Here is a 12,071-nt window from a genome sequence, read left to right on the forward strand (position 1 = left end):
TTTTCTTTGAGAATCTTGGTTTCGTTTTTACCCTGTAAGTACTAATGTTATTCTTCATATCTTCAGTTTAAAAAGTTAGACGACTCTGAAATTGAAAGCATTGTTTTGACGCTCATTTTTGGTGTAATTTCTGTGTATTGAGTTCATTTCTCTTGACTAATTTCTATAACAGAGCTGAGGCTTGGATACAGCTTGAATTTATGTAATTTGCTCTGAAAGTGATGCCTCTATTTATTTCTATGGAAACTCAAACAGATACAAAGAACACAGTCACACCATTTGATAGAGCAAATTCACAGCTACAAAACATTATTTTTCAACATAGTCATTACCATTAGCTACCTTTTTTTGCCAGCGATGAACAAGAACTGCATGCCATGCTCATAAAAATCTGCACCAGTGGAGGTGACCCACTGTCACCACTGCTGAAACACACCACCCATTGCCTCACTGTGCTCACATCCAGTGCTTCGTTTCCACCAGCATTCAGCAAGCATTGATGAATCACAGTGCATTTTTTTCTGCATGGAGGAATATAATTCTACACTCTTGTTTCATACTTACTTCCAGGTCAGACGCTGTTTTGTCTGACTGCCCCTCTGCTGCCCTCTGGTACACAGCAACAAACTGTAATGGAATATTGAGGGGAGCATTCAGCCTCTACTGCCATACCAGCAACATCCACCTCTAACATTGTGGGCCAAGATATTAAAGTGATAGACATTACATTTGGAGCAGCCCGAATATCTTCAGCTTTATTTACACTCCTTCCAGCTCTTTACTTGGGAGTATTTGGGACTGCTTTTTCTTTGCAAGTTTCTCTCCACTTCTGTTTTTTTGGAGCCCTGTTTCTCTGCTTGCCAAAGTAGATCTACTTGGTCACTATCTTTTTTATGTTATTGCCCTGTCTGCCACAACAGGACTGTGAGAGAACATAGTATACACACTGTAAATGATCACTTACAGTTTTTTCTCTATATTTTCTTGGGAAGTTCTTGTATACTGAAGGGCATTTACCCATTGTTTGCAAGACGTGTATGATGTGTGTGATATTAGTGTGGAGCCTGATGCTGGAAAACAAGACAAAGCAGAGTGAAAAATAGAACCTGGAGGAAAGAATTTGAAAGAAGTTTTGGCTGTAGATAATAGCAGCCTCTTCTGTAGCCTTTCAACCTGTCAGAGGTGCCAGGTCACTTTGTTTTTTGCTAAATAGTTCATTGAATCATTTCTGCAAAAGATTTTTTTCTGTATTTCCCCGCAGTCTGGTACAAGAATGCCGTATTGTGCATATGGGATGTGGTATAGTAGGAAAATACATTGCTTGGTCCAGTATTTGAACAGCACTTTCACATTTTCTATCAGCTTGCAGTTCTTTTTCTAAAACTGCAAGCTTGCAGAATAAGAAGGACTGGGTTTGAAGCCTGTCAATCCTGACTGTTGGTTAAAATCTTGAATGTCTTTCTGTGCACAGGTGCAACCTTCCTCCTCTATCCAGAGAATACAGAAAAGATGTTGGACTGAAAACCCAGCTGGTGACTGCAAATCCCAGTATAATTCAGAAAAGGTAAGGAGCATGTTGCTCTGTCCCTGGACTGGAGAAACGGAAGAAAAATGTGTCATTTGTGTTCTAGATGTTAGTGTGCCAAAGTTATGTCCTGATTCTGGAAAAGATGAAATGCACAGTGGCTTCATGTTGGATGAAATAAACCAAGATCTTTTCACCGTAAGCAGGGAAGCTAAGGAAGACTGGCTTCTTGCAGAGTTTTTATCTTCTGGTTTTTTTTCACCTCCATGCCTTGAGTTCCCTCTCATTACCTGTATGACTGTATATGTGCCAGAAGTGCTTTGGCTACTTGCAAACCAGGCACATACCAAATGGGTGGACCACACTACTGCACTGGTTGGGCCAACTGGCTGCTGCATCCCACAGTTAATGAGACGCTAATTTCGATTTCTCTTTGGTTCTACTCTGATAGCTTCTCTGTCCTTACTCTCTTTGTATTATTTGTTTGATAGTGTCTTACGAGTACAAAAGTGATTAGGACAGAATGCTCAGCAGGTTTTGATCATACAAACTGTGCTTCCTAGGAGACTGGGTTAAAGTTTTGTTTTTTATTAGAGTTAGTTGAAATTTTCCATATCATAGCAGCTGATGAGAGAGGGGAATAGACAAGGAAGAAGATGCCAGTGCTCTGATTTTGCCTTACTGAATTTTAATTGCCATGTGTTTGGTTTTTTTTTGTCACCCAGAATGAGGTGTTCTCAGACAGAGTGAGATCTGGTAGTAACCTGTCATATTCACTGAAAAACACAGAGAAAAGGCATAAACTGAGGGAGTGAGCAGGAGATGATTAGGCATAAAAACAAAAGTATAATGCAGGTATGGGGATGTGAAGGTTTGTGAAAGGAAGCAAAGAAGTGAAATAAAATTCATAATAGAAAGCCAGGTATGTGAGAAAGTAGGAAGGCACTGAGCAGAACTGGAAATTGATGTTTGTTGGTATCTAAATCTAATATTCTTTTCTCTGCCAGGAATCAAAGAATTGTCTAATTTTGAGTGGAAAAGATGGTTTGTATGACAGTCTTTGGTAGAGTAGAAAAGAGAAGATGATCAAGAGGGAAATGGAGAAGTCATCATCTTCAAGGGTTGTTTCCAAGCAGAGCATGTCTAAGCAGGGTAAGGCATAGAAATGCCAATCAGAACTGGAAGAGGATGCACCAGGTGCCAGACAAGAAGAGGGAACTGCTCAGGGCAGTGGATCTGAGGATGAGGGATCTGAAAATCATATGGGAGGTACATGCATGGCTAATGAGGTTGTTTTAAGAAGTGGGATGAAATGTTCAGAACATCACAGAGCTTGACAGTAGCAATGTGGATAAAATGAATAAGAGCAGTGAGAAGTACAATGCTTGCAAAGGTTTTTACAATAATCGAGGCAGAGGATTGTTAAACTCATGAATATTTTGTGTCTCTCGCACCCTCCATCAGTGGCTAGTGAGGAAAGTTTACTGAACGTAGTATGTTTTCAGAGAAGAGGAAAAGGAAAAAGAGATTTAGAGATGTTACTGGAGGACTATGGAACTATGCTAGGGAGACTGTGGAGTTAACCAGTATGGAAAAAAAGGAAGAAGTGAGTACATGTGAAATGGCACTCTGTGAGAGAGGGATATCAAAACAGGAGATTGACTGGATGAGGAGGGAAATGGAGAAAGTGAAAGGGGAGAAAGAATAGGATAACAGGAAATTGGATTATTTTCAGTGCCATTTTTGGCATGAGTGGATGACAACTGTGATGCAAGACATTTGATGAGAAAGTAATGTGGTGTGTTTATGTATGTTTATTGATCAGATAAGGAGTTATACAACCAGTTCCTAAGAATAAGATAGAGAACAAATTAATAGTGCTGAAAAATAGCAGAGAGCTCCTCTGAGGTCTGAAACTCTTGAGAGATCTGGCACTTATCTTCCTCTGCCTGGTTAGAAAGATAGTTTTTAAAAAATGTGTATATTTTACTAATGTTTCCTGTATGCTCTTTAAACTCATTATTTGGACTCCTGTGTGGTAAGTTAAAATTTAATCAAAGCTGCAAGTCTGGAAGTTAAAATAGAAACAAGACTACTACCCTCCTAAAACAATCAATTTCTATAGAAATAAGCTTTTTAAGAAACTAAGGTACATATCAGTGTAGACTTTCACAACATTCAAGGAGTTTTTCAGAGTAGTGACTGATATGTATCTGTTTCTATGCTATAAGTTAACCAGCTTCACATAATGGCATTATTCATTATCATTCCACCACTGTCCTCTTGTCCTTACTTTAAGTAGGTTGATATTGATGAGGCTTGACATCTCAATTATCTCTCAAGTGTGTTATGGCAGATTTAGTGAATTAATCCTGCAATATCATTCATTGCTTCTAAAAGATGTATCTTTACTAGATAATTTATGATTAAGAATACTGGATAGGGCAAAGTTTTCGTATCAGGGATTGGTAGGCAATTTTATGGGTTTTTTTTGTTGGTTTTTTTTTTGTTTTGTTTTGTTTCTTAAATCAGAATGATTTAATTCAGATAACGAAATTGTTACCTGGTAATTAATGCTCAGTGGTATTTCTCTCTAGCTTGAGAGCATTAGGATGGAAGAGTAAAAATTTCAGTCTGCGAGTACCTTAACTTTAGTGATACCTTCTAAATGTTGCCATTTATAAATCCTGAAGTAAGCAAATGATAATGAGAGAATTAGAGATCAAGTTCCTGCTCTGTTTTAAGCAGCAGTGTGATTATGCATGTGGGTAGTACAGCTTTTATGTGTAAAATATGGTGCTCAGTTTTCAGCTGGATTTGTGGAAGTATGAGGAATTTCCTACCCTAACATGGCTTATCATAAAGGAGTACTGACAGCAAAGGCATTATGATAGAAACTTCCCTGGCTGACTAGGAGACTCATGATGACTGCTCCAATTTCATTTTTCGTCTACGATGTGTCACAGGAATCTCCCTTCTATTAGTCCCTCGAGCCTGTGTAAAGCTTCCTTTTTCATTCTACAGTCAAAACTTACTTCCTTGTCAAATCCAGAATTGAGGTGGTAATTAGGATTGAAATATGCTATAAAGCAATTCCTGGGACCACCATAACCTCCTCCACCCTCCACAGCCCTCAATACCTTAATCAGAGGATTTTAAACATGTTGGCATCCTTGATGTTTCCAGTTAATTCCCCTGCTATCCTAGTCATCTTGACCTTGTCTGTAGAAAGCTGTGCTGTAGACAGATTATTCTGCATCTGTCCTTCTATCTTCTTTCCATAAGTATTTCTTTAAGATACTGCTAGGAAGGAAGCTGTACAGTAGCAAGATGTGTGAAGCATGTGTAGCTGTTCTTAGGCGCTGTGGAAAAAATCAGCAAGGTAATGTTGCTTACAGAGATTATTTATGTATTCTGAATCATTTACCTCTAACTGTGGAGCAGAGCCTGACTAGTCAGAGGATCACACTGGGACACAAAAAGATTTATGTAGATACTAATGATTTTTGATCAATGGCGGATTTTGACTAACTGGTACAAGGAGTCACTATTTAGGATATAGATAGTATGTGTTTCTTGAGTCACTGATTAAAAGCTGTATCAGAGAAGCAGTTGGATGCTATCTTGCAACCTTCAGCAGCTTTGATAAATATCTGATAATACACTTATCTTTAGGCTAAACTTTCAAAGAATCTGCAAACAAATGTTTTTTGCAGTAATCTTCCTTTCTAGTTGCCATGACTTTTCACTCTGTCTAACCTGTGTAGACATATATAATTGTTAATGTGGATGTAACAGCCCAAATAGATGGTTTCCTAGCATCCACTGAGTTTCAGATCTACTTAAATATGTTGGTAAGTGCTTCATCCATGAGCTGTTTGTGTTTCTGACCTGTGTGGAAATAATCTCATTAGCAAGTGACACAAAAAACATGTTAACATTCTTTATTTATTGTAATTCAGCATCATTACAACTAACAGAAGCCCCTGAGGTTTGTAACACACTTCCTGGCACTGCCTTTGAGACGTAATCCAACAGCCAGTTGATCTGTGTGAAGCTTCTCTCCCTTTTCATTTCAGTGTGCTTGAAGGCACACTCTTTGGACTTGTGAGAGAGCAGACAGCTGTGCAGCTGCTCTTTGAGCTGCTGCTCTTGTCAGCTTGAGGAGCAGATTGTAAAGAAGACTTGGAGTCACTGCCCTCACAGTCCCTGCTGCATGATGAGCAATTAGGTCTGCTTCATTCTCTGGAGAAATGCCTTCCAGTCTCCTGCTCAGCCTGGGCCCTCTGTGCTGGAGAGTGGTGCAGGGAATGAAGATAATGTGGAGAAATCCTGCTGGTCTAGCAGAAAAGGAGAACTCTTAAGTCTTTGTAGTGAAGTCTCTCAATAGTTATATAACACTGCTGATGGAAATATTCTGACTGAAACTCGAAGAATGAGGTTTAGGGTCAGCCATCAGACTTGGCAGTTTGGTATTAGCTTCCTTTCACTAAATGTGAATAATTTTTTATTTTTTTTTTTTGCATTAAAATTAATTCACTTTTTTGATCTCAGTGGTACTTCACAATTTTTGGCAACATCCATTTCCTGTACTAAAGCGAGATGAAGGAATGAGAGTAAAGGCTAACAAATGCAGTGACTCATGTCAGTTAAATATTGCAGTTGTTTATTAGGTTGCCACAAACTTTGAGTGGGATGAAATTGCTTTTCCGAGGTTCTCCCTGTACCTAAGAACCAGCTCATAATCTTTCAGTCCCAAAGACAGCTTTGAGTCCTGATGTCTTAAGCCATTAGGAATAAAAAGACTGAACTGAGGTAATTATTTGATTTGATATAAGCTTATTTAATTTTCACTTAAACAGATGCACAGTGTTAAGCCCTGTTGCTGATGCTCATGAAAACAATGCATCAGTATTCCTCTTGACTGCGTGTCTTTGTTAAAAACAATATATTTCAATCAAAGGTAGACAGCTCTTACATTAATAATTGAAAAAGATCATAAAAACAATTAAAGAAATGCTGTTAAGAAGAGCCAGAGAAAAACAAGTTATTGAAGGAAAATGTCTTGCTCACATCTTGTTCTTTTTTTGGGAATCAAGGGGATGTGAGAATCTTTTCCTGTGAACTCATTTCCAACACCAAATTTTCAATAATTCACATAGCGGTTCTTTCATTCCTGGTACCCACTATTGAGTATATCTCAGGTTATTTCATTGAGAAACACTCCGAAATGATAAGAATCATTGTTTTCATTCACATCACAAAACTGCCCTTTTGTGTTCTACAAGATTCTGTGAATGTTTCTGCCAGCAGCAAGAGGATAACATCTCTGAGAAATAATTCTTGTGGGCAAGATACAGAGTACAATAAACCCTTCTGTATACAGAGAGCCCCATTGTCTTTCCATCAGACTTTGCCCTAATGTGAAATTCATTTAAAATCTTTAAAGCTGCTAACAGCTGTAGCCCTGCTTTCTCTCCATGAGGAGCACTGTTTTTGTCCTCATTTCTACAGTAATGTGTTGGAGAGGACTTGCCAGTGCTGCCATCAGGCCAAAAGCAGAGCTGGTAAAAAAAAAGTCCAGGAGATCTGTTAACAGTTTCCTGGAGTACTGTTAGCTAAGGTGACTGAAGGTGAGACAATGCCTAGTTAGCAAAAGTGATTGCTAGGTATTAGAAAGAACGTTTTATAGACTGATGCTCCATTCATGTAGCTTGTGTTTAAGAACAGTTCTGATAGGTTGGGGAGAACGAGCAGAATGTTCCCAAGATGAAGGGTAGACAGGATGTTATTGTGGGAGAACCTCTGCTCAATTGGCCTATGGAAATCTCCATAATAAAATAATTAAAGAAGCTAATTGATAGTGGGATAAAATGAGAAATTATGAATGAGATCTCAAGAAATCATAATTTGATGCTCTGAAAAATCAATTTTTTTAATTAGTGATTATCATAAAGCACAGATAGAAGGCATCAGGGTTAAAATAATTCATTTGGATTTCTGAAAGAAAAATCTTCAAATTTCAATACAGCATGTGTCTATTGTAGAATCAGAGAGGCGTAGCATATATTATCTTACATGTGAATTTGTGCATCCACTGCTTTATAAAGGGATTTTGGTGATGATCTCAATTATCTGTATTGCAAATGGCATTTTAATTGCAAAATTTTGTCTTACGAAAATCACCAGTACTTGCCCATATGTGCTGATACTCATTAACACATTGTCTCACACATTTTCATTTTTTTTTTGGCAAGCCATTGCAGGAAAACTGTTGCTTTTTCTCTTCACCACCCTCCTTCTGTCTTAAGACCACTATCCTGAAGAGTCTGCCAGTATTACCAAACAGAAAGACTACCAGCTGTCTGGTTTTCCATTATTAGATTTGTGAGATGGGAGATCTATATATGTCCTTGAGCAAGTAGTGCTTTTAATTAAGGTGATTTTTTTCATCCTTCTGTTGATGCATTCAGACTTGATGTGCGAGCTACTAAACCCATTGCCTGTGTGTATAGTAGTGTACCCAAGTATGTCCTTCATGTTTAAGTACGGAAGTAATACTTTCAAAGTTAGTTAGTGAATAACTTGTATGGGTACGTTTTTTCTAGATTAATCATTGTAGTGTCTTCTATGAGCTGTCAGATTTTTAAAGGTCCATCCCAAAAGACTTCTAAGTGCCCAGTCTCTGTTTAGGTAACTGATCATTCTGTGTAGTCTGTAGCTTTTAAAATATGTTAAAATCAAGCTTTTTGAGAGGCATAATAAATATTTTAGGGCATTATTTCAGTGTGAATTTCAGCAAAAAGACTAAATAAGAAGAACACATGCTGAAGGATGAATGGAGAAAGTCCAATGTGCAGTCTTTTAAGGGGAGCATATTCTCTTCTGGTATAAATCACTTCAGTACCTACTGTACTACTTTATACCAACCAAACACTTGACAAAGGATTTTTTCTTGTCAAGTAAAGCTCTCTCTTTTGCTCTTGGAGCCTTTGACTGGACTTACCTTCCAAACTGAAGGGGATGGATGAGGCATCCACTTCTTCCCTGTCAGCTCTGGAATCTGAGTAGCCTTCTCTGCCCATCCTTATCCAGCAAGTGTATCCTGTCCTTTGAGGAGGAAGTGTAAGAAATTTGATTTACTAGAAAGCATCTCTGCCTTTCTTGTTTTTCATGCTATTACACTAGCTGTAAGCTAAATGCGCAAATAAAAGAATGTATAAGTGTGAGGTTGTGATTCATGAAAATGGTTTTTATAAGCAAAACCTGATCTGATTAAAAGGACAATTGGCTTGAGTCAGAATGTTAAAAAACTCCTCTGTATTTCTTCAGATGCTGTTAAATAGCTCAAAATGAGTCACTCTATGCATCAGAGAACATTGTTCATCAGCAGCCTTTTATGCATGATCACAAAAATAGGATAATTTTCAGTAAAAATACACCTCCAAGTGGAGTTGAGCTTTTTTATTTTATAGTGAAACTTTTGTTTACTGAACAGAATGGTTGAAAAAATTGCTTTGTATTGTCTTTAGTTTACTCCTATGGAAATTTTAGGTAGTTGACATCTGTCAAATTAGCATTTTCCTTATATTTGTTTAGATAAATGTTTAGCTATAAAGATCTTTGGAGTGCAAGTGATACACTTGATTTGGGTGTGGCTGAATACCAGATCATTTTGTGCTCAGGAAAGTTGGTTAATACAGCACGAGAAGGTATAGGCTTAGCGGTGAGAGTCAGCTGCTCTGGTTAGATAGGCGAACATGGGGCTTGCAGTTGGGTTGCCTTTCAGTGCCTCTTTCAGGTGCTAGCTCTGGCGAATAGTTGTTTCATGGTTTATGGCACCTGTAAATAACCTTGTGGGTAGAGGTGTTCAAGGCCAGGCTGGATGAGGCCCTGGGCAATCTCATCTAGCTGTTGGCAACCATGTGGTGGGGGGTTTGGAGCTTGATGATCCTTGAAGTTCCTTCCAATCCAAGCCATGCTATGAATCTATAAAGAAAGGTACATATTTTTTCTCACTGATCTATCTTTGTAGTTTCCTGTATGGCACATCTTTTAGTATTTTATTTTATTTTATTTTATTTTATTTTATTTTATTTTATTTTATTGAGAGTTGAGGCTAGTTAAAAGAGCCTCTTTCTTTTTTTAATGCTTCATATTAAAAGCTATATGTTGACACCCACTGTATTTTAGTTGCTTACTGTTTGCCATTTCTGTTCCTTGAGTTTGTTACTCCAAGCAAGAGAAGCAACCTTGTTTGGGAGATTGAAATGTTAAAAAATTACTTGGAAAGGTAGAGTAAACAGCACTAACAACAGAGGGAAAGAAGCAACCTTCCAAAAGCACCAGCATGCTAAATTTAATCTTTTATGGTTTGCTATTTCCACCAGTTTCTCTGTGGAAAGACTGAAGGGTAACAGAACCGGCAGTTGTTGCATGGAAAGTTACAAACTGTGATTCATAACATTCCAAATTATAGTTTAGCAGTCAAATTCTGAGAAGTTAATAGAAATCTATTAGAAGTGGAGTAATAGAACACCTGCAAGACAGTACTCTCACATCAGTGAGGAAACTGGAACTTTAGAGAATATCAGTGTACTGAAAGAAGAAGAATATCAGCTACAACGGATCTAGTGTCTGATAGTGAAAGAGTTAATGCAGACAAAATAGTCTTAACAAAGGATTTAGAACAGAAGTGAGAATAGAAAACATGTAGGCTAAGGGATCCATAAGTTAATTAGAAGTTAGAGGGATCTGGAGAATTTTTTTCAGGAGCTTCTAACTAAATAGACATAATGCTATTAGAACTGTCAAGGAAGGATCTTTGAGCCTATTTTTCTCTTGTTCTCAGGGAAAGGGGGAAAAAAAGAATAGTATCTGTATTAAGAGTGTGGGGAAAAACAAAGATCAGAAGGAATCAGTGACTCTGACTTAGTTTAGTACGTGTAAAAAGAGTAGAAGTGATTGAACACTAGTGGAGGTATTTAGATTTTCAGAAGACCTCCCACAGAAAACAAGAAAAGGTAAAAGGCATCAAAATTCAGAAAAAAGTATCGTCAGGAATTAAAACCTGTTTCCAAAGCTAAGGAGTGTAATGCGTGGTAGTCAATTATTTGCTGGTCTCAGAAAGTTCTGAACTTATTCTGATACTGATTAATTTATGTTTCAAGTCTTGAAAATGCTAAATAGCTTAATTCTGACAGCTCGAAAATGTGTTTTTAAACTCTATTGAGGAAAAAATGTCAGGCAGCCCTACTCAAGCTAATTACAGTTCATTAAAGGATCTTTAGGAGAAATACTCTGACTTCATCGTAGAGACGTCCATTCCATTTTTATGTAGACCAGCAGAATGAGCATTTAGGTATACATGTATATTTGAAATGGGTGGAGTAATTGTAGAAGCCATAGTTTCAAAAAGATAAATAACTTTGTTACTGGAGTGGTCTTATCTTGGTATTTCTTTTATGTGTAAGTTAAATCTGTGAAATCATGAAGTCATAACAGAAGAATTCGGTAACACATGATGGTGTCATGGCCAATTCGTGGAATACTCATCAGAGGTCTTTCAAGAGGAGCAACATGGACATCTTTTTTCTGAACAAGAGGATACAGTAAGAAGTTTCCTCTGTATTCATCATGCCCAGGAAGTTTGGTTTCCTTTCTCAGTCCAGGTGCATGTCTAGTGTCTGTCAAAAAGTAATAGTAGTATTCTTGTAGCTGAGTAGTAGTACTCTTGTAGTATTCTTTTCTTAGTTTAAGTAAGGTCTTTAGGGAGAGAAAATGTTAGGTCAAAATATAGACAAACATTCAATCACGGGATTCATTTCACAAAACATAAACAAGAAAAAGTGTGAAATTTAAAAGCAGCTGTTCTGAGAAGTACTTCTCGTTTGTTGTTTTTTGTTTGTTTTTATAAGATGAATCAGATGACACTACCTATCCCTACAGACCTTATCTTCTTTATCTGCTGGAGGGGTGAAGTCATAGGTTTTGTTTTCTTTATCTTCTGCTTCATCTGTACCCTGGACATGTAGCAATGTTAATTCTCTCAGGGGTTGACCTCAGACCTACTGAAGTCAATGAAACCATTGTGGCAAAAGAGCTGTTTCCAGACTAGACAGGAAAAAGGTGTATGGCCTCTGTCATACACAGTCTGTCATACACAAACTCCCCAGGCCACGTGTTCTAGTGTTTGACTGCCCTTACAGGAAAAACCACCTTTCCTGTGTTTAAACAAGATTTCTTATTTTCATGTATCATGTCCCTATGCCTGTTGAGGTGTCTAATTTGAAAGATCTGCTTAGATGTGCACATCTGAGAGTACCATCAGTAGATGGTCAAACCTGAGCTGAAGCTCCAGGATATAACTGTGCCTTCTTTGTAATGAGATTTTAATCTCCTCTTTTCCCCATCCCCCATTCAGCTTAATTCTATCTACTTGATCTTTCATAGAAACATAGAATGATGGAATGGCTTAGGTTGAAGGGGACCTTAAAGATCTGGAGGCAGGGCATCCACAACCTCTCTGGGCAGCCTGTCCCTGCGC

The 12,071-nt window shown here is 37.9% G+C and overlaps 1 protein-coding gene across 1 annotated transcript in view; it reads left to right on the top strand.

Moving 5' to 3' along the window:
- ST8SIA1 (ST8 alpha-N-acetyl-neuraminide alpha-2,8-sialyltransferase 1) overlaps positions 1 to 12,071 on the top strand; it is a 123,935-nt gene that overhangs the window by 64,662 nt on the left and 47,202 nt on the right. The window contains exon 4 of the mRNA XM_015869469.2: positions 1,472 to 1,564. Within this exon, the coding sequence (XP_015724955.1) occupies positions 1,472 to 1,564 (93 nt within the window). The remainder of the gene's footprint in view (positions 1 to 1,471; positions 1,565 to 12,071) is intronic.

Source organism: Coturnix japonica, chromosome 1, assembly GCF_001577835.2.
Source record: "Coturnix japonica isolate 7356 chromosome 1, Coturnix japonica 2.1, whole genome shotgun sequence".
Lineage (NCBI taxonomy): Eukaryota > Metazoa > Chordata > Aves > Galliformes > Phasianidae > Coturnix > Coturnix japonica.